Genomic DNA, 23716 nt, shown 5'->3' with positions numbered 1-23716 from the left:
GTCTCAAAGTACTCTTGCTAGTAATTATATAAGAATCCCACCCTTACATTTTCTTTACTTTTACAATAATATCCATGCAGTAATATTCTTGGAGTTATTAATGAAAAAATAATTTTATCAAATTAGCCTAAAAAATAAAATAAAAACTAATTAAAATTATTTATTTTTATGATTAATTTGGAAAATTCATATTTCACAAAAAAATAATTTGTAAGACCGTTGCAAGAATATTAAATTGCTTTAAATTGGCCGATATTATTTTATTTATAAATAATAGTTAGCAAGATTGTTGCAATACTATAAAATAGTAGTTTTTCATATTGATATTTATTTCTTGATTTGCTAATAAATAATTATTGATTAATTAACTTTTTTTATAGATTAAAAAGCGATGTAGAAAAATTATAACTTATTACAATGTAGAGTTTATGATTATTTATAATTAACCCAAATTTGGTTATTTTTATATAAAGCATCACTTTATACATGTTTTACCATATTAAATAGATATCTAACTCCACTAAATATAAGTTGGGTTATAGAATACTACTCATGTTTATAATCAGAATGACACTATCCTAGATCAAGTCTATGAAATACAGCCCAAATTTTTATCATCACAAAATATTTAAGAGATAGCTACTCTACTTATACTAGTAGGTGAGGTAACTAATTATAGAATTGCGAGAATAAGTGATCGTGAGAGAATACGGATCCATATATTTAACATTGGAATTTAGGTTTGGACATTTTTCGCTAGAGAAAATTGAATCTCTAGCTTCTGGTAAAGTTAGGCAACACAACTTGATCATGGACCCAATATATACTAATATTAAAGTCAAGAAAAATATATGGTTTCATATCATATCTGCATCCAATATACAATTTCCTAGTATCTGGTGAAATCAAGATAACATGTTAATAGTAAATCATTTAATTTAAAAATTAGTTGAGTGTTAGGCTGCAATAAATAATAGCCAGATAACATGGTGTACACCATGTAAAATCACATAATTAACCTGTCCAAGGTTACTGGTTCAAAACCCTTCAAACTGTGTACAAGGGAAATAAATAAAACACAATAACTCCTGGTGTCTGTTGGAAGGGTTGAGAACTTGAATAATGCAGTTGGGTTCACAATTAATGATATTAAACCAATGCACATATTCTCCATTATAGCTATTGAATCTGCATGAGTTGGCTCTCTATAAATTAAACAAGTTGCATTTTTCATAACTGTTGTACTGTTTATTGAGTATTACCATATTTTTCAATAATAGTTTCCTATTATTTTCAGTCTAAGTACTGGGGTCATCTGTTAAACAAATCAATTGTATAATTTATAGAATTATTTATCTATCCTTGGTATCGATTAATGAATGGAAACTATCTCACTTGGAATGAACAAGTGGAATGCTTCTTGAGAAACATAATATTATTTATGTTTATTTTCACTAGCTAGCTACTGCGAAGTATTAAAGAAACCGCACAAAATTAACCTGAAGGGAGTATTTATTAATTATATGTAACTTAAAAAGAGTGACATAAAATATTGGAACAAGTAGTTCTTTTTTCTTTTTTTTTTAATTTTGGGCATTCAAAACCCAATAAAATATATATTATAATTACATAATTTCCCCCGTTTTGATTTCTTTGAGGAAGCTTTTAATTTGATTCTGCTATTAAGAACCCAGCACAATCTTCCACTTAATTTGCCATGAGGTATGATATCTCCCCACAATAATGGCACTTAATGTGAGCAAAATGCAGGAAGAGATTAAATTATAAGTGGCTCCCTTAATGGGTGATAATTTGATCTCAAAATATTTTATTTTGTAAATCCACCATTGACTTTCTGAAAATTAAGAATACTGTATATCATTTCAATTTCGTCAGCCGAAATTGTAAGCTCCGTATAAGTAATTTATATATATGATCAAAACAAGAAATTAAATTCAGTAAGTGCGCATGTTTCAAGTTGCTTAAGTACTCGATCGGTAGTTGATGAAAGAAAAGTGTAGGCTCTCAACATTATTAATTATATTAGCTGATAAAAATTTAATAATTCTCTCAGTCTTTTATAAGGAACGGTCTCACTCACTCAATGTTGCCACCCAAAATTTAAACGCACGACAGTACTACATATCAGAATCATCAGTCTTCCGAATAAATTCACCACACCATTGTAAAAAGAATTAATGCCTGAATTTAAGATTAAATGCAACTCTCGAACGGTGTCCTTTTGCCTTTCAAATTTATCAGCATCTGCCACGAATTGATGCTGATCTCCTTTTACACTGAAAAATCTTAATAAATGTAAAAAAAAAAAAAAAAAAAGAGAGTAGAAAAAGATGTAATATTTGGATATATACTTGTACTTACGGACATAATTATTGCTACATCGATAATCGATTTTTTTTTTTTTGGTTAGTGTAAAAAGTTTTTAGTCTCATTAAGAATTTAAGGAAGATAAATTTTAGTTTCCATGTACTAGTTAATAATGAGTTGCATGTTGAAAAATGGTTGGAAATTTTGGTTGCAGTGATTGGATTTGATTATGTGATGAACGTTGATTAAATAGCCATACAAGGTTTTGCTAAAGCTCGATATCGATGTATGTATGAATTAATGGAAGATCCCGAAAATTAGGGTCAACTCTTCCTTGAAAAATTAATGAGCAAAATAATTTCGAACATTTCTTTTCTTTTTATTTATTTAATTTAAATGATTTATTTTCTCACAGCTTAATTAATGAAGAAAATTTTTGGGTGTCTTTGGGGTATAAACCAGTCTCTTTAATATTTTTGTCGGATCAGGATTTTCTCCTCATCTGATCTTATGATACAAAATCTTTAAAAATTCACGAGAACTCATATCAGGAGAGGATCTTTATCCATTCTTGTCACATACGCCTATTAATCTATTACATGAAAAAATAAATATATATGTGACAAAAATTCAATATAAAAAATAATGCACAAACACCGAAAAGATTTCTCACATTGAAGAGTTTGACCAACTTTAATCCATAATCGATTCAATAACTGAAAGTGATATAAATAAGTATATCCAATGTAATCTTTTTAGTCAAAATTAAGATAACTATATAAATATTTGTATTGAAAAAGGTCTTACTTAGATGAGGAGATGAATCTTATCTCCATATCTCTCTCTCTCTCTTTTTCTTCAAATTCAATTCTACTAAAAAATAAAATCAGAAAAATAGTCAGCCAGATCACAAAAATTTATGGCTGAAAACCAAATGAATTGAACTCTTACAACGGAAATTTTCTAAATTTATACTGTTTGTTAGAATTTCTTTATTAACATAAAAGCATCATGAGCATAACCTGCAAAATTTTTAATTTGTATTTCGAATTTCAATGATTTTTGGCATGGCCCTATTGTCTGATATAAATACATACTCATCCAAAGCTGGCTTCGAAATTAAAAATAGAATGATGATAGATGAGCTCTAACGAAGATTTTGGCCTTATGGTGGCGCCTCATAAAAGCTATTAACTGAAAGCAGCTTACTATTTATTATATATTAACCAAAAAGAGCTGCAGCCCTTCATTAATTCAAAATTTTTCAACTTTTTTTTTTCCTCTTTAAGAAAAGGAACTTAATTTGCTTATTTGACAGGAGAAAATGAATTTCCAAGAAATGCTTTTCTGGCCTAGCTAGAAGATAAAACTGTTGTTCAAATCACAAAACCAACTTAATTGCTTTTTCCCAAAAAAAAAAAAAATTGTAATAATAATTGCTTCTAAGAATGTCACGTCCCTCATCACATTACTAGTGGTACTACTTGCCATAAATAAATATTACATTATAGTTGAGATATTTATTAACTTGCAATTAGTTTGCGTAAATTGCGATAGAAATTTTAGGCCATCGATCAGTTATCAAGTTTCAACAATTGATATTAAATCTGACACATGAACCATGAATGCACTCTAAAAATGGCGCTTACATGGAATTTCAACCATCCAAAAAGCCATATATGTAATAATAATTTAATATTTTATTTATTCTCTAGTACAAATAGTTTAATAAGGAATCATTAAGCTAGGTTTCATTTGGTATACTTTTTTAAATAGAGCTTATTTGAGTAGTGCTGCTTATATAAATGGGGGCTTTTACTAAAAATATTTTAGTTGTTTAATTATTAATGAGAACTTTTATTTAAGTATTATAAAATTACTTTAATGGATAAGATTTTTAAAGTTATGTTATGAAAAGAACAAAACAAGATAGTAAACTAAATTGAGGATATTTCAAATAATTTAACTTTTTAAATAAGCTATACAACCCCTTACTTCCAAAAACGTTAAGTTAAAAGTTTTGTTAGTGGAGACAAAATACTTTGTTTAATTCTCAAAAAATCTATGAAAAATATAACTAAACAAATATTAAAAATTTTAGAAAGAGTTTATAAGATTAAATAAATAATTTTGACTGTTAGACAAGTTATACCGAACATGCACTTAACACTAATTATATTTTAATTAATTGACAATTAGAAAATAATTTTAATGCACGGCGGATGGGAATTTGGGTCCATTATGAAACAAAACAAATGGGTTTAATCCTATTTAATGACCGATAAAATCTCCAATTAGCCCCTCATAATCTGCCCACTTAAGTGCTTCTCTAGAAGGCTAACAGCTTCATGATCAAACTTAATTTTATTTTGATTAAAAAGCATCATGATCGAACTTAATACTAGTTCCCACAAGATTTCAATAGACACCTGACTAACAATTTCATATTAATAAAAAGGTTTTTTTTAAAAATAAAAAATAAAAAATTCATTATGTCATTACTGCCTTCACGCCATGATGCATGCATGGGCAGCATGGCAATAAAATTTGCTGAGGTGGGTGGGTTAACAAATTCTTCTTTCAAACGAATCAAACCTAGCTCTCCAAAAAATAAATAATAAAAAATAAAAAAATGGTATTTTAGCAAAATTGTTGGGGACCCTCATTGAGACAGAAAATAATAAAAATATAAAAATATACACGTGTCAGCATGAAAGCAAAGAGTATCCGAGTACATGCCTTTTTTCAGAATTCAGAAATATACCTTTGTTACAATCAAACCTAGTTGAGAACCGATCGTAGACTTTGAGTCTCTCTCTGTGGATACTTTAATTGAAAATGACAAAGCAGGGAATTTCCAAATTTTTTTTTCTTGATATTCTGTGTTTTATTATTATTATTATTTGTTATCTTTTTTGCCACGTGGACTCATAGACTTTTACAAATATATATATGATTTTTAATTTTTTTTTTTTTTATCCTTGTCATTGTCTGGTTCTGCCAAACAAAAACGTAAGGACTAGGCCAAGTCATTTTTAGGCCAGAACGAGAATTGAGAAAGAAAATTTGTTTCTTCCGTGTTGGGAGATTTAATTTATGATTTGATCCCTCTTAAGAACAAGGGCAATCTTTAAAAAGCCAGAGAGTAATCGACACCATGATTTTGGGCAACGAGATTGCTTGCCAAATTTTGATATGCATGCCGATTTTATTTCTATTTACAGGATTAAAGGTGATGGAGACTTCATTAAGATGATATATTTTATATTTTAAAATATGTAAAACATGTTACAAAATACGTTCCCAACTCTGACCCACAGAAATTCAATGTTGAGTTACTATAAAATAAATATGAAGCGTGTAAGGTCGAGAAATCCCCCAAAAAAATTTTCTTAGTTTATCAATAATAACCTCAAAACCCTTGGTAGCTGTAAAGCAATCAAATTAATCAGAAGAGTTGAAAAACTTTGGCACCATCTAATTGTTAATTCAATTCAGTATCAAATCATAAATGTCAAATGAAACGCTCTTCTAAATACAATTAATATTCCCACATGGGCAGTATAAGTGATGCTGATTGCATGGTCACCTAATTAAAAGTCAATGGTGATTAACAAATAATATCACTGAGCCTTTAATTAACTTCAAAAATATTAAATGTCACACAGGACTCTCATTAAGAGGAAGAAAAAAGTGTTCCAATGGTTTTGATTCTACAGTGATTGTTGTGTTTTCTATGACACTTAACTTCTGTTAAGTGCGTTGCCATTTCAATTTCAATTTCAATTTTGCTGAGAAGGCTTATAGTTGGGCATTTAAATTGCAGGGGTTTAATTGCTATACAACTTTTGATTGGTTGCAATTAAATTGTTGGTGTTTGATATTAAATTCTTACCTGGTGTTGGTATTTTTAAAATCTGGGTATTAGCCATAAAAGCCGTTGGGTTCACTCACATACTTGAAACAAAACAATAAACACCGACTCCTAAAGCAATGAATGAATGAATGCTTTTGCTGCACTTTGTAATTGCAATAATATTTTTTTCACTTACCCAATTTTCTCTTGCTCCTCCTGCATACTCCTAGGGATTTTTGCCCACCATTAATACATTTCCTGGCCTCAAATTTTCACTCTTCTTCTACCAATACCTCAATTCAATTATCTTTTTTCTCTATTTTTTTTCCTTCTCTCTCTTCCATTCACCCGCCACCTCTTCATTATAATTAAATTAAGCTTTAAAGAAAGCCCATCTCTCTCCTTTCAATTCCCCACTATATATAATCCCATTTTCAGCTTCATCCCACCAACACCAACAAAACTATTTTGTTTATGAATGGTGCTGGTTTAAGCTTTTAGCCAACTCTTGTTTTCCCTTCATATTTCTTAGAAGACTAAGAACCCTTTTCTTCCTTTCCCCCACCCCAGGTTGGCAAAAGCACTTTTCAGTTTTTACCTTAAGGTAATAAGAAAAGCACTTTTTGGTTTTGAGTTACTCTGCTTTGACACTGACTTGTCTCCGAATGATCATTGATAACCTTTTTTTTTTGTTTTTTTTTTCTCCTTGCAGGCAGGTGGTGGGATATACAGGTGTGTGCATACTGCAAAGATGAGTCGCAGAAATGGAAACGTGCCAAAACTAGACCTGAAGCTGAACCTGTCACCTCCGAGGGGAAACCCACACATGGAGTCACCAAGCCGATCGGCTACAGTGTCGCCAACCTCCCCGCCAACCTCCTGTGTGTCGTCAGAGAACCAAGAAGACATGCCTCAATACTCAAACAGCCCTGAGGCCACGTCCATGGTGCTGGTAGGGTGCCCCAGGTGCCTTATGTATGTGATGCTGTCAGAGGATGATCCCAAATGCCCAAAATGCAAGAGCACTGTCTTGCTTGACTTTCTCCATGATAACAACAACAACAGCAACAACAATACCCGCGAGACAAGGAGGAGCTGAAGTAGGAGGTCTCAGTGTCTTCAGCTAATTTTATCGTTCTTGCTAGGACTTATTATAATCTTTTGTCTTACTTTCTTTGGTCTAGGTAGTGTGCTATTTCCCCACCATTTTTTCTTGCTCTAATTGCTGGGAAAAAAAAAACAAAAAAGAAGTTGGGAAAAAAAAATCTATAAATAAGAATATTACAAGAGCAAATAGATGGAGTCGAAATAGCACTGTTATTCTGTTTTTATCCCTTTCTGCTAATCATATAGAGTAGAATATGGCCATATGGGCACGGTGAATGGAGTATGTTTTAATCTCTAGGTTAAGTTTCCTTCCCTTTAGCATAAGTTAATGAAAACTGGTTTAACTGCAGCTGCCCAAATTTTCTGATGAGCAAGTTAGCTGATTTCTGGTTCCAGTTCCATTTTGTGGGTAAGAATTACCTTACATCCATTTCATTTGACCAGCCAGCCACACCAGCTGCTGCAACAGTCCCACAAAGTTCGGTTCAAACTTCAAACTGAAACTGAAAGTACAAAAAAAGAAAAGTGAAGAATCAGAGAATTTACCTGATCCCAAAATATGGGTAAAATCTGTCACAGAAGTACTAAAAAAAGGCAGTTATATAAGATGGCATTGGGATGGCTTTGGTCCACACATGCTTGGCATATAGAACAAGGGTAACAAGGACCAAACTATTTTGACTCATACATTCCACCAAAAGACTATGAAATGTCAAAATCAAATGGCTGTGAAGTTACCTTAAAACTCATTTTTTTCTGCATCAGGAACCGCTCACTAGAAATGACAACTCAGTTGAAATGTGTATAATCCTAAGCACATAGATTTTCTATTCCAATGTCAACAAAGTAAACTAAATATATATCAAGGGTGAGTTTGGAAATGCCTTCACAAGAGAGAACCAATTTCAAACTACAAGCACAATGTATCTACAACAGTAACGGTCTTGGCAGAACTAGATAGATATCACTAAAATTATCTAAGAACATATAAAAAGAATCTAATTTGCATTAACATCTAATGATATAAAAATATATAAATGGAAAATATTTTACACATAGGTCAAAGAAGTTATATTTAGGAAAAGCGTAGGGGTAAATACGTAAACTAAGGGGAAGAGAGTTGGGTAGTTCATGCATTGAAAAAGGGGGACTATATTAGATTGAAAGACAATTAATAACACATAAATGCAAGAGTAATTGAGACGGTTGAGAATAATGAGAGCATTACGTCAGATGATAAATACAAAATTAAATTCCCCCTTCAACCCCCTTGTATTTTTGAATCTTTATTTTGCCTTCCTTTTCACAGTCTCTTCTCATCATTCACTAAAAGCCACCTTTCTGGTGCCATCTCTATATTGGTAAGTGCTTCTCTTCTCTTCTCTTCTCTATTCTATCACATTTGTCCATTTTCTCCCCATTCAATTCTGTTTTAGTCTTTTGCGTTCTTTCCAACCCCTATCTTAACTCACACCACATGCCTCCTTTTCTCTCTCTTTCATACAAACATATACATCATTAGTTCTGCAATTTCATACTTAAAAGCATAAGGAAGATTTTTTTTTAAAAAAAAAAAAGACCTCATGACATTACACTGATACTTAAGCAGAACAAACGAAAACGACAATAAATAATAGACAGATGTTTAATTGTCTATGTTGTTTATATAAATGCTGTAATGTACAGTTCAAATAAACTTCATAAAACAATGAAAAGCATACAACATATGTTCTCACATGCACACATGAGGACTCAAAGAACCAGTGATTTGTCAGAACCTTTGTAAGTTCATGCAGACAGACACTAGCAGACATAAAGAGCGCGAAATAAAAGAAAGGGGGCATTCTTTAAAAGAAATTAGAGGGATAAAAGTGTGCATATTATGAAACTAAGTTGGGGCAATCTTGTCAACTAAATTTAGAATAATATAAATTCATATTATGTCCCCCCCCCCCTCTTTTTCTCCCCCTCTTCTTGAAAGCTAAGTTACCAATAGCGCCAAAAGCCTAAACAAAATGCTCTCAGGAAAAAGAGACACCGTTCATATAAATCAATCCTAGAAGATTTTCAGTGCAAGATACTTGCATAAAAATATTAAGCCAGTCACAATCATTCTATACTTAATCAGTTTGAGTATATTCATTCATGCTCAATTATGAACACACTCCTTTCAAAAAAAGAACATAAATATATATATATTATGGACATACTCCACACTGCAACAAATCATTATCAACAAGATATAGCATACAACCTGCAATCCTCTTTACCATTTGCGAGTATCTAGGTGTATATTTTACCAAGACTGCCTTCCACTTACATCTTTTTCAATCAAGGCTGTACATTACTTAAAAATAGATAAGACTAATTAAGTTTCATGATCAATTCGATTGACATAATGTTACTAAAACGATATGGCCTCGTTAACATTCGAGTCTTCACATCAAACTCTTTTATTTAGGGAGAAGAAAAAGAAAGGATAACATAAGGTTTAGAAAAGATTCTACCTTGTATGAGCCCATATATTGATCTGCGAGTCATGTATTTAACTGTCCAGCAAAACCATAACTTTCCTGATAGACACACAACCAGAAGGCCCGCAAATGATCAATTGAGTCAGAAAGGCACGAGACTGAAAAATAGAACATACAGTAATAATATATTTATCTAAGTCAGATAAGAAACAATAGAAGGCTATGCTACTTTTTCCTTTGTCCAATTGTCAACCTGCAGCAGAGTGCAGCTACTAAGTAATCACGCCAAACTCCCTTAATCTAGAATACGCACATATAACAAGTAAACAAAACCAGCATCAGTTGCTCCATTAGAATATCTCACAGAAGCAATCAATTAAGAGGCTCGAAAATAAATTCAGAGTCAATTGCATGAAGTGGGAAAATCCCCATAAAGGACATCAATTAAACAACATTAATCATTCCTGTACTGGTTTCAGGTTATGCAAATGTCTTTCAACCCCAAAACCCAATAAAGATGTTACTGTTTCCTGCTGCATCACATTACCAGTTCTTGAAAATCTTAAGATAAATGCCATGTGCATTATTGAACAGTAACTTTTCAAACCCCCTGTCTGTGATGAAGTAGTACATTCATCCTCTAAACAAGTCACCATGGCATCACAAGAATGAAACTAAAATCAATTTCTATGGAGGTCATTTGCAGCTGCAAAATACTGAGCCACACTGTCTTTTATTGTACATCAGATGGCAGTTTCCTTGACCATTGCATGAACCACAAAATATGAAGCAATTTTATCAATTTATACCTGGGGCTTCAATTCAGGGTTCTTTCTCATCTCTGGCTAACATAATTTTCAAAACCATAGAACAGATGAAAAGAATTACATAGGTTAAGTTGACCCAATTATTTAAATCAATGTAGCTTAAGTTGACCTAATTATTTAAATCAAATTCATTTATCTAGTGAAAGTCTCTGGCAGCTGATAACCTCTACCCCCAAATTTTTCATATGACAGCTAAAATAGTTATTACAGGATGTAAGTCAAATGACTATTTGATCAACCCTCAGCTTTTGAAGAAGTTGAGCAAAGACTCTCAAATGAATCCATACCCACACAGAAGCAATAAGTTGAATGCTTTTTTGCTTCACCTACACAACCATGGAATTAGCATGTCGCCGAAATCAAAGAGCAACCAGTTACCAAACAGAACCTTACAACCCAGAGAGAGGGGAACAGAGAAACAGGACTAAAAAAGTTCTGAGGAACAAAAAAAAAAATATATATATATATATATAGTGAAGATGAAAATTTGTTGACACTCAGGCACATGGGTCAAAACTTATAAGTGCTAAGTATTGAATCTTCTTTTGCTTTACTACTGGCAACATGATGAAAGCTATTTTCCTTTTTCATTTCAATGTTTCTTCTTATGTTCAACCTCTCTTACTAAATAATGTACTTCCCTTACTGTTAAAATTATCAAGTGGTATCCCACATACAAGAAAAACTTCATTATTGTGTATGAATTTCGTCACACAGCCTGACTCCGAATTATTGCTAGATCAATGAAATTGAAGAATATTTATACAAAATTGTAAGATCGGATACAATATGCATATATACCTCATGCTATATTAAAAATCACAACTTTTTACGAACCTCTTTAATAGTAAAATCAATAAGAGAAACCTAATAAATCAATAATTATTGTCCTTGGTTTTTTTGTTAATATTTTGATGGTCTACTCCACTCATTAGATACATGCCACATCAAAAGCACATGACACAACATATAAAAAGCTAAGCCAAAGCAACTTTTATCAATTAATAAATAGAGTCAGCAAGAAGTTTGCAACAGACAGATTTAAGTCCAATGTTCATGGTGGTTAAGATATCAAATTATTGAAGGCACATTTTCTTCAAATGATATTTCTACACAAAATGTGTTTGAAAATAAGACACAGTCACAAACACTGAGAACCATGTAGGCAAATATGTTGAGCATTGAGCAGATAAGTTGCTTTCATTAATATGAAAAATTCCTGTCAGCTAATAAACAATTGCAGCAATTAAGATAGATAATAAACTTAAAAGTAGTCTCAAAACAGTAAAACAAATTTCTCTTTTTTCGCCCTCAAGTTCATGTAATTAAGAATTTGTACACTGCTCAAGATTCAGTATAGGACTAGAGCTTTTTCACATAATTCAAACAGTTTGCGAAGGACTATAACCATATAGAATATACTCTGCATCTGCAACGTTACCTGTTAAAAGCTTCCTTGAAAATCCACCAGAAATATAGCATGTGAAGTCCAAAAAATACAATTCCAAATGCAAGATGGTTCCAAACATACTCAGAGTCTGGTCGAGCAAAACCCTAAGATGCTATCATACATAAAATCTTTCAAGTATTAGTCCTGACCAAGTTCTCCCCATCCACTACTGCTTCTTACATACTTATCAACAATTCCAAATTCCTGATTCTGAGCAATTCGTCTGGCATAATTCTCAATTGATATAGGGCCCTTCTTCAACCTCCTATAGTAGATTATCTCCCAAGGCCATAAGCGAGCAGAACCAAAATAAGCCTGTGGAGGTAAATTCCTTTCATTTTCATCAAGTTCCAGGCCATAATGCTTCAGAACCATGTACATCTCATCAGAGGATATGCTTGTTGAACAGGCAGAGTGCAAACTGACAGGAGCTTCTGAATTAGAGTTCTTAATTGATGATGGCTTATGCACGATCTCCGATACATAAGAATTTTGATGTTCCATTGTCTCTTTCAAGGTTTCTGAAGACAGACTTCTAGCATTAAGTGTGTCTTTCTTAGACGGATGTGTACTTTGATTAGCTATGTCAAGCAGTGACGTTGAAATCATCAGGTTGTCATTCCAATCCCTCTGCATATGCTGGTTTTTATCCATATCATTTTCCACTTCGGAGGATGAAACCACCTTATCACTTTTCGCCACCAATGTGTTATTTTCCAGTTCAGCAGTCTCTGAAACGTCACAAGGTAGAGCTTGCTCAACTAGAATTTCCTTAGATTCAGGAATAACAGTCTTAGCTGAAGTTCCTTTCAGATTAGACTGCTCCTTATTTGGTGAGGATGGTAAAGCCTCGCCAAGGGACTCAGATAAAGGCAAGGATTTATGGGAGTTTGATCTTGATCTAGACTTAGAGCTGGTGGATCTAGAATAGTGAGGTGATGAACTGGACCTTGAATTAGAAGCAAAAGAATATGATCTAGAAGATGCCAATCTCGATCTAGAGCGCAAACCAAACTTTGGAACAGGTTTCGGAGAACGAGAAGTTGAGTGTGATCCGGATTCAGCGTAGTCAGACTGAAGAGACAATGAAACTGACCTTTTTGCTTTCTTTTCACTGTGTTTGTTTGGAGATCCAAAATTCCTCCTTCGCTTCTTCACTTCATGGTCCTTTCTGGCCCTCACACCTTCCTTTGCCTCACTGGAGCTCCTATTCTTTATCAGCCTTTGATGCCTTCCAGAACCAGAAGCTTTCCCCTCATCCCCAAGTCCACTAACTGATATAGAGTCCCTATAAGGCCGCTGCTCTCTCTGAGAACCTGCTTCATATCTTTCCAAATTGCTTTCAGCTCTACAGCTTCTTTTAATGTCATCATCATGCCTATGCCCAAGCCTCTTGAACTTTCTTTGTGAGGTAATTTGCCTGGGACAATTTCGCATTTTGTGGCCTGAGCCTCCACAACTGTAGCAAGTTAGCTGGGGTTTTGAATGATTAGAAGGGTCTAAAGGTGCCTCAGAAAGATGACCCCTCGTCAATACATCCTGAGAGCTTTGTGGAACATGAGAACCATCAGAATAGGCGATGTGATGGATTTTGTGCTCATCCCTCCTATCAGATCCACGGTAAGATTCATACCGGTCTAGTTCCATACCATTTTCAATGCTGTTGCCATTAGGTTGGTCCTGTAATTGTCCAGCCCATCTGTCATTGTCCACCGGTTTAGGTTTATCATTCACACCTTCATCAGGCAAATCTTCTCTGTATTCACAATGCTCTTCCTGGATGTAATCTTTAATATTGTCCTGATGGTAGCTAGTGTCTCCATCAAGCATATCAGCAGAATTAACCCTTCTACCAAATTTGTAGTATTTTCGGCTGTTTGAATGCAATCTTCTATCAGTATAATCTTCTCGTCTATTAGAACTCCTTCCATATAGTGGCTCATAGGACCTAGCAGCCTTTGAAAATCTTTTATAAGGCCTGGGCTGTTTATTAGACCACATAAGAGTTAATGGCTGCCCACAGATATTCCTTCCCTGCAGTGTGATCAAAGCTTTCTCTGCATTTGGAGCAGATTCATATACCACAAACCCATATCCATCTTTCACCCGGACATTACAGTCTCCAAACCTTTGGAAGACTCTTTCAAGTTCACCTCTACGAGTGTGAGATGATAAATTACCAATATACAAAGACATCTGCAACCAAAACATTTTGGAAGAAAAAAATCATTTGTTTTACCCACAAGCAGACCCAAAAATCTAGAAATAGTGTGAGAAAACTAAAGTGATTCTTGAATATTTTAATCACAGTATAAAAATAATTACACTTCATTTTCTACAAAACAAACACACTAAAAAAATAATTATAGCCTTCTTTCATCATAGGGCATGATTCTCTATATTCTAGCAGCTAATATGTACATATGCATTTTTTTTTTTTTAATGAAGTAGCAAACTTGGAAGATGCACCATTCATCTCTCTAACACTGCAATTATAATGCAAATGCAGCTCATTCCAACAACAATTACAGCTAATTACTTAGTCTTCATTTTTCCAATTGAAAAACTAAGTGTACCCAACTAAATGTTATTATTAGCATCCATGCTGGGAACGATCTAGTCAAGCAGATTCACATACCAACAGGGGCAAGCCCCAAAAAATATCAGTTCAATGAATCACTTATGGAATACATTTGACATTGAAACTAATCGTGCTTGGAAATTTGCAGCTATTTTTTTTTTTTTAATCAAAGAAAGCAACAAGAGTCGAATATTTTAACAATTCCATAAGGAAAAAGTACCCATAAAGTTTTTAATCTCTGTATACACACATGTTGCAGAAAGTGTTCGTTTTTCTTTTACTTGATTCTCTTACGAATTTTATCAAACAGATGATCTGCATAAGAATATAGCCAAATGACAAAACAGATATTTTGATAACAGAAATTACAAACCTGAAGATCCCTCCCAGATTTCAGGAACCCTATACCTATATTCCAGTAAAATGATTTCAGGAAATATCAATAGGCCAATAGCAGTGTGATTTGAAGATGAACTATTTTCAGGCTTTGTGTTAACCGTTTTAGCTCACTCTTTTGGTCTTTGCTTATGGTCAACTGGCGGAACTTGGTTCCTTAACCTTCGACGCATTCCTTCGGGAAGAAGTTTGTTTAGCTTATCGGACGATGGTGTGTATGTGCACGTGGCACGTCTGGACTCTTTGTAGCCGTACGATCATTGATGAAATTATTTCTTACTAAGGAGAAATTACTCCACGGACATATTATTGATGAACGGCATCTCACATTAGTCTAAATACAAATACAGAAACCAAAATTTTACTGAGATTAGATTGAATATTTACTCCTATTATAAATTTGAAATCAGCTATGAGACTCCAAATAACTGTACTTATAATACAAATCATAAATTTCTCGAGACTAGTTCCGAACTTTACTCTCACTATTATATATTAGTGAGAAATTTATTAATATTCTATAAATTTTTTGAAAAGACAAAAAAAAAAAAAAACATACGAGTTTCAAAGAATGCCCACACCTGTTCATTATTGGCCTTGCGCCTTAATATTTTCTTTTCAAAAGAATAATCCTTCATTATCAATATAATTTGACTTTTTTTATTTTTTTATAAAAGTTATAATAATATGTACATTACAGATAGGTCTACAGAAGCCTAATTAAAAATCTACATATAAAATATTCACTCGAAAATATATTCTCATAAGCGTTCAACTAGAGATGAGAAAGTATCCATTTATCAACTAAATTATTTAGGGTGCACCAACTACATCAGGGGCCGCTTAACGATTTTTTGGAGGTCATTTAGCACTATCTACCAGCAGACCGTCACCGAACCATGTTTAATTTTTAACCCGCCTATAATTGGAAAAGACTATTTAATGAAGAAAAATACAAAATTTTTTAAAAAAAATGAAGATTCTAATTTGAGGCAATAAGTCCTTATTTTTCTATATTTTATTAAATAATGACATAGTTTATTCATCTATACAAATTAAGTCCCGAGCCAAGAAGCTACAACCAAAGTAAGTATCCTCCAATATTGACTTTTGACCGTCATTTAGCGCACTGCAATTAACAAACGGAATTTCAATCATTTTAAAACGAATAGATATGAGAACCCATCTGGCAAGATAAATGCTTACTTCCATTCATCTTTTTTATCTTTAGGTTCAACATAATAAATACTAGAATATTTCAAAAAGACTCAATCTGATTTTATTCTTCATATGTTTATTTACTTATTTATGTGATCTATAAAAGATTAAAAAAAAAGTTCTATTCCAAAAAAACTCTTTAAATATAAATAAACTTATTTTATTTTAATCAAATTCTTCTCTTATCAAATGTAACTACCCTCCATTTTTTTAATATTGTAGTTATAATATTCCACTCTCTTCAATAATAATGAGATAAAAATAATATGACGTTATTTGAAGAAGGATAAATCATTCTTCGATATTCAAGGAATAGAATGTCAATCTCATTTTAACATACATATTTTTTCATGTAAAACAAAGTAAATTCATCATTATGCTTTCATATTATACTATCATCACACGTATTTAGACTTTTCATAGAATAATAACCTTTTTTAACATTCTTCTTTAAACAAAACTTTAAATAAGTGATGAAAAAATAATAGTAAAAAGTATAACAAAATATATAACCTAAAAGTGAACTGTCAAAAGATTAGAGAAGAAATATAAACACCTCGTAAAAATAATAATTATGTATATTCATACAATCACAAGATAGAAAGTACATGACTTTGGTACTATCTATAGATCAAATTATTTTGTGGATTATATTTCGCTTGACTACCTACAGCTCCATTGCATGTGCTCGAGGTAGAAGTTATGTATAAATATATCTAGAGAGGTGTTCTACTAAGTATTAGGCGGAAAAACATGTGCATATATGAACTAATTTATCAACCAAATATACCTCTAAACATGTGATCTTCAAAGAGTTATAGGTCGTAAATTCAATTAGTTAAATTTAAAAGATATATTAAATTTGAAATAGGAAGGGTGGGATATATTACAACTAAAATAATATAAATATCTATAAACGTTAAAAATTAATAAAGAATTGATGATATTAAATTTTTAGTGTCAATGTATCATCCTCAAAGGCACATGAAATATTATTATTTTACGTAAAGCCTAGCATAGCTAAAATTAAGCCCATCAACAGTAGTCCAACCGTGAGCTACCTACATAAAGCCTACTTTTCTATAGGATAGATTAAAATTTAATTGAGGAAAAACTTCAATTCATCACCAAAATAGAATGGTAATTTTTAATTTATTTTGAAATATGCAATGTTCAATTTTTCATTTATTTTTATTCAAGAGATAATGATAAACAGGGGTGAGTTGATTAATTTCTTTATTTCCTTAACAATAAACGGAGATAAATTATATTCTCACACTCTTAAGAAATAAATTAAAAATTATCATTGTAACTGAGAGTAAATTGAAGTATACCGTTTAATCAACTCTTGCTCAATTATTCCCATATTCCACCTGATCTATAAAGTGGAATGATTTGACAAGTTGACGTGTTAATAGGAAAAAGAGGGACCTACGTGATAGAAATGGACGCGTTATGGGCTTAGTTTTGAGATAAAAGGAAATTTGAGGGATGAAGACGTTATCAGTGCAATCCAAAATACAACCCAAGACCCATCAACCCAACCAAATATCTTAAATAATAATATATTACGACTGAGCATCAGTTGAATTGCCCTCAATTTCCCCTCTTTATTCTCGTCTTTGCTTGCCTTCCTCTTTTCCTCAAAGATTCTCTTCTCTTCCTCCGACCCCTCTCCCCCTTTCGTTCTCTCTTAGATCTCAGCTTACCCATCATCAAAATCGCAACCATGACGCTAGGCTCAGGAGGATCCAGTGTCGTGGGTCAGTTTCTTCTCTGATCTTGCCCCTTTTGTTCAATCTATTTATGCACTTGATTGACTTATTCTCCTTGTTTTGTTGTGTTTCTTGTACTGGGTTTTTGTTCTTGTTGTCTGATTCACATGTGGGTCGTAACTAATGCTTTTATTATTTTTTAAATTTTATTTTGGGTGGTTTTGTGTGGTCTTAGGAACTTTTTTTTTTTTTTTTAGCATAAATGCATCTGGGTTTGCTACGTTTGATTGTTAAATGGACCTAATACGTTTATCGTGAAATTGAGTTAATATGTTTAATGTTATTTGATTATTGTCGCCTAACTAATAACTTGATAAGCGTTTACAATGTTAACTTGATGTAATGGCTTTGCTTAGAAAAGTGTTGCTTCGCTCACTAAAAGAAAATTAGTATGTTTAATCAGTTGAAGAAATTCTTTTGACAGGGCCTTATCAAATCTTGTATGCGATGCTTCGTAAAATGTTAAAGCTTATGGTTTCATTGTAATTTTGTTTTGCTTATGTGTGTGTATGTCTGTTGGCATTCATTTTTATTTTTTTTATTTGAAGTCTGCACATATGCTGTGTATTAAGATTTTCAAGTTGTTCTTAAAACAGGTTCTTTGGAAGTTTGCGATCTTGTAACTTTGAGATGAGTCTTTATGATGACTTGTTCCTGTTTGATTTTGGATGATTTTGCCCGTACTGCTGTAGGTTGCTGATCAACACATGCTCATATGAGATTGGTCCTATTAGTCATTTTGTGGAAAGATCATAGAACACGTAGATGATCTTAATGTTTATTTATATGTGTTTGAAGTTAGCAATACATCCTCTACTTATTTGATATCTTGTAGTTTGATAATGAAGCTTGATGGTGACTTGTTCCTTTTGAGTTTGGGAGAGTTTACTCATATAGGTGGCATACCTAGACATGCCCATAAAATATGTGGCCACCATATGGAAAGATCATGTAACTCGTACATGTGCTTACTTTGTGGTTTGTTGATTTGATTCTTGAGGATAAGATACTTAATTGGAAGTGATATTTATTCTCATTGTAATATAGAACAGTATCCATGTGCTATGTCCTATGAAGTTATTCACTTTCTGGGTCTTTGCAGTTGAAGCTTTCTCCTGTATGTATTTTTTTTATAGGTCTCTATCTAAGTAAAAGGTAACTGCGTTTTTGACCTCTACAGTTGTTAACCATTGTAGGTTGACTAGTGAATGATTTCCTCTTGTATTATAAATGCCAGTATTTGCAGTTGGATGATTAAATGCTATAAAGCTTCATTGGATAATTTTGTGAATTTTGATAATTAGGTGGTCATGATGTTTGATTAGTATTTTGAGGAAGCCAAATAAACAAAATGTGTGTTACTTGTTGATTGAAATAATTGAAGTTTGCTAAAATAGATGGGTCTGTGTTACAGAAAGCTTGTGTCTCAAGCTGATGTTTGATCTTACATATTATATTACTTTGGCACTTCAAAAATGATAAAGAGTTAGATAAGAACTCCAATGGGCTGTAACATAATGGTGTTTTGGTTAAAGTGACCAAGCTATCATGTATCTATGGCTGAGCTCAAATAGATTCTTATTAATATGTTCTTCTTCTTATCTTTGCATTTACATTCTCATAATCAAGTAAATCTTTGAAGAATCATTTCAGGTGCTTATTTAATAGGATTTTCTGTGACGTGTTTTTTAGTTATAACTTCCTGAACAGCTGCATTGTATGGGATGGGCAATTCCTCACTGCTATACAAATTTCTCTAAGTTCTGGTGGTTTTCACTTATAAACCGAACCATGTACATTTTATTTCTCTAATGACGTCGTATAAAATTCTTGAACTCTGAGCCATATGCACTTTGTTATTATTATTAATGACTGAAATCACTTGACAATTTAGGTCTTCCATCAAAATTTCCGTGTGTATTATCACTGCATACTATTGGTGTTACTAACTATTGAAGATTTTTGTGCAGTCCCTCGGAACTTCAGATTGTTGGAGGAACTTGAACGCGGAGAAAAAGGTATTGGAGATGGCACTGTCAGCTATGGAATGGATGATGGAGATGACATTTACATGCGCTCTTGGACTGGCACCGTTATCGGTCCTCACAATGTAATTATAGTTTCGTTTAGTTGGTTGGTTACGTATGTCCTAAGTTTTTCCATCAGACGAAACTTTGCATCTATGACCATAATTTACATACATAGACTATTTAAGGCAGTATGCCTTGTACATTGATGTACAGTACATGAGCTCCTGGGCTTCACTCAAACAGGCAAGGAATGTAGCTTCTAACTGGTATATGTGTAGGTCATTAAGGCCTCAATATTTGATGTTCTTGGAAGTACAAAGGATGAGTGGTCACAATCGATGAGGTCCATATTACTCTTTTCGTGGCAACTCCAATTGTTATATTTAGCCACCTTTATCCTGGGTCCTCAGAGTTTCAAGTATCCTTGTAAATGGTGGCTCGGCGTTGGCATGTAATATAGGTTTTGAGTTATGCCACACTGACAGTGCACATGAAAGAAAAACTTCTTACTCTGTGGCAGATATTGAAAAGTCTGTTGTTCTGGTTGTCTATTCATGAGATAAAGTGTGGTCAGTGCTTTTGAAGTACTGCAAATTACTGAACTTGGAGAAAAGCACAACCCATTCAGTAAATATGTGGGAAACTCTGCATTTGTCTATACAGTTGTGTTGTTGAAAATTTTTGGTAATCTAAAACCTGTTCCAAAGTGAGATAGCGTTGTTATTTATTTATTTATTTTTCCGGAGTATTTGACATGTTTCAATAGCTTGCATGGTTAATTACTTTCCTTTTTTCTTTTCTGGGCCCCAGACTGTACATGAAGGTAGAATTTATCAGTTGAAGCTGTTCTGTGATAAAGATTATCCAGAGAAGCCACCAAGTGTTCGTTTTCATTCACGAATCAACATGACTTGTGTTAACCATGAAACTGGAGTGGTATTGTTCTTATTTGATCTGAATTCTGTTCATTTGGTTTTTTTAGCTTCTGGATAATTTGGTTGTAAGGTGAGAATTTGATGAAATGCAATTGCTGCAGGTGGAACCTAAAAAGTTTGGACTTCTTGCGAATTGGCAGCGAGAGTACACCATGGAGGATATACTCACACAACTGAAAAAGGAGATGGCAGCCCCACACAATCGGAAGCTGGTTCAACCTCCTGAGGGTACCTACTTCTAGCTTCTAAGATCATATAGGTATCATGGGGCTTATTGCATATTACAATATGCAATATATAGATTGTATTCCTGTGTTGATGTTAAGAACATAGAAGGAAATGCCTGAAAGGGCCTTTTCCAATTACATCTCCATGGCTTCATCATCGTTTTGTCTCTTTCTTTTTCTTTTTTCAAACTGTAATGGAAGGATGCTGTTTGATTAATGGGATTTTCTGTGTGTCAAATATTTAAAAAAAGAAAAATCCATCATTAGTAGTATTTAAGGTCTAATTGCGCTTCTGTATAGAAGTCTTTTCTTCTTTTTTTTTTTTCCTTTTTTCCTTCCGCCCCCTCCACTGGATGCTTGCATTATTAAAATTGTTGCTTTAGACATTGCTACAGAATGCTACTGGCAAGCATGAGCCTTCCTATTCCTGTAATGTGCCATGGAACATCATGCCTAAGTGGCATACTACTAGTACCGTGTTTATGTTCTGAATGTAGTAAGATTTTTGTCCCAGTTGATATGGATGAGGGTACTTTAATTGACCAATTGCCAGCTTATTACATGCCTCAATTTGATTGAAAGCGAATTGCCATTCTATTCATTGTTGCCCAAAATTTATTTTTCATGAAGGCGACTCAGAGAATCTTTTGTCAAATTTTAGTGAGTTTATTTGACTTGTGCATGCGTGGGGTCATTGCAAGTTACTGACACTGTAACTTACAGGACCCTATTACATTGATGTGTATGCTTATTTGAGTTGAGAGGCTGGTCCAGTGGGTGTGTGTGGGGAGCTCTCATTTTGGGGGACTGTGGAATCCGTAACACTGATCCCCCAATGGGATATGATGCAGCTGATCACTATTATTTGAGTTGGCTCCATGATGATAAAAAGTAAACAGAGGGCAGTAATTTGGCTCTCTCAAAACGTGTACGGTTTGAAAATTATATGACTCAGTTTCAATCATAAGTTGGAATTCATAATTCATTAGTCATTTACTTATTTGGGTCTATCGTGTCAAAGTCACCGGATTGAAGGCTTTGTGACAATCGACCGACAATGACTTAAGATGAAAAGTTTGAAAATAAGCTTGAATATGACCAGATGATGCCAAGGCAGTTCTAAAAATACGCTTTGCATATGCATATTGTATGTGTAAACTCAAAACAAGTCGCCACAAATAATAACAGGTTCCGCCGCGGCATCGCCGGACTTTTACTTTTGCTTCGACCTTATCCGCTCTCAATTTCGTCATCGAATTTCGTTCTTTCCTATCAAGTGACTCGCTGACACCTCACTGTTTTTGTTCATCCCTATCTTAAAACACAACAAAACGAGCTTACAACCGCATGCGTTTTCACGTTACGAAACAACAGAAGTATTTTTTTTTTAGTTAAAGAGAACAAAAACAAACGAAAGTTATCGCTTCTCAAGCACTTTCTTCAGCGGCTTTGCCCACAACATTTTAGCTCACTGTTTTAGTTAGTGTTTATAGAGGTATTTGGTTTTTGGATCCAACGGCATGACCGTGAGTATAATCTGATAAGTTATATAATCTGCAAGGTAGACTGACCCTATTATTAATTGTCATATGTACCTTTTATAATATTTAAACATCATACTTGTAATTTTTCTTTTTCAATGTTTAATGAGTGTTAATTTTTTTTTATTAACTGGCATATAATTTTTAATTTATTAGTATAAATTTTACTCCACTATCCCAAAAACTCCTTTATCACTGAAGGAGCGGATTGGTCAATATTCTAAAATTTGGCTCTTGCATGCATTCATTGCATGTTTGAACAGGATTATGAATTTATTACATATAACATCTAAAAGCATCCGCAAGTGGCCATTCTGCCGCTTTTCATACATTTTAAATGGCAAAAAAAATTTTTTTTTTTATTCTTTTTTTTTTTTTTTCGTTTTTGGGTCTACCACACTCTTCGTTAATGGAATTCAGAATAATTTTTAAATTGTAGAAAATTCTATTTTCTTTATTATTAAAAAATTCCAACCAAAATTGAATCATCTTGTTCATAATTCTGAAAAAGAAAAAAAAAAACCCCACAAAAGAGAGAGACAATTAAATAGAAGATGGTAAAATATCTTATATTATGTGAACCGTCGTACACTTCTTAACACTATTGAAAGATAATAACACAAATTTAGGTGATGCACTTAAATAACATATTAGTACTGGTTGTTATTTTACGTCATTGAAGGTTTTATCACATGTCCAACTCTATCACGACTAGACCAAATTTTGATTAATTTAAAGGTAAAAAAACAAGGAGATGTTTCATTTCATGCAAATACAAATATAAAGAGGGTAGCATAGCTTTTGTCCAATGTAAGAACTATATATCAAACATTTTGTTATATATCTTTATCTCATTTCAAACATTATTAACCCAATTGCATAAATCCTCAGTCAATCAATTTAACAAACACCTAGCCTGCAGTCTGCTATTTAACTTCTTTTGGATTCTAGTTGCAACCAATCAGCATAAT

General features: G+C 33.0%; 3 protein-coding genes across 11 annotated transcripts; 2 read left to right on the top strand and 1 right to left on the bottom strand.

Moving 5' to 3' along the window:
- Positions 1 to 6314: 6314 nt before the first annotated feature.
- On the bottom strand, positions 6315 to 15330 carry LOC102613762 (uncharacterized). 9 transcript variants are annotated; one of them, XR_008055700.1, is made up of 7 exons: positions 14997 to 15330; positions 12034 to 14238; positions 9995 to 10065; positions 9799 to 9864; positions 8520 to 8815; positions 7712 to 7794; positions 6315 to 7409 (listed from the first exon to the last, which is right to left on the bottom strand). XR_008055700.1 is itself a non-coding variant. In XM_025099985.1 (2 exons), the coding sequence occupies exon 2, from the start codon at positions 14236 to 14238 to the stop codon at positions 12181 to 12183; it is 2058 nt and encodes a 685-aa protein (XP_024955753.1). In that variant the 5' UTR covers positions 14997 to 15330; the 3' UTR covers positions 11774 to 12180. The 9 variants fall into 9 exon arrangements, 1 of the variants encoding a protein (XP_024955753.1); XR_003065959.2 differs by having other exon boundaries at positions 8520 to 8786; XR_003065956.2 differs by lacking the exon at positions 8520 to 8815.
- Positions 6936 to 7640, top strand: LOC102613574 (protein GL2-INTERACTING REPRESSOR 1-like). The gene has a single exon (XM_025100004.2). It carries the CDS (start codon positions 6936 to 6938, stop codon positions 7281 to 7283), a length of 348 nt encoding a protein of 115 aa, XP_024955772.1. The 3' UTR covers positions 7284 to 7640.
- Positions 15331 to 17881: 2551 nt separating the features above from the next.
- LOC102577979 (ubiquitin-conjugating enzyme variant) lies at positions 17882 to 21476 on the top strand. The gene is given in 4 exon segments (NM_001288872.1): positions 17882 to 18000; positions 19983 to 20122; positions 20853 to 20978; positions 21079 to 21476. Coding segments are annotated over 4 exon segments (441 nt in total). The 5' UTR covers positions 17882 to 17966; the 3' UTR covers positions 21220 to 21476.
- The last annotated feature ends 2240 nt before the right edge of the window (positions 21477 to 23716 follow it).

This window comes from Citrus sinensis, chromosome 6 (assembly GCF_022201045.2).
Source record: "Citrus sinensis cultivar Valencia sweet orange chromosome 6, DVS_A1.0, whole genome shotgun sequence".
Lineage (NCBI taxonomy): Eukaryota > Viridiplantae > Streptophyta > Magnoliopsida > Sapindales > Rutaceae > Citrus > Citrus sinensis.
The sequence above is the reverse complement of the archived record's forward strand: the minus strand, read 5'-3'. Positions and strand labels throughout refer to the sequence as shown.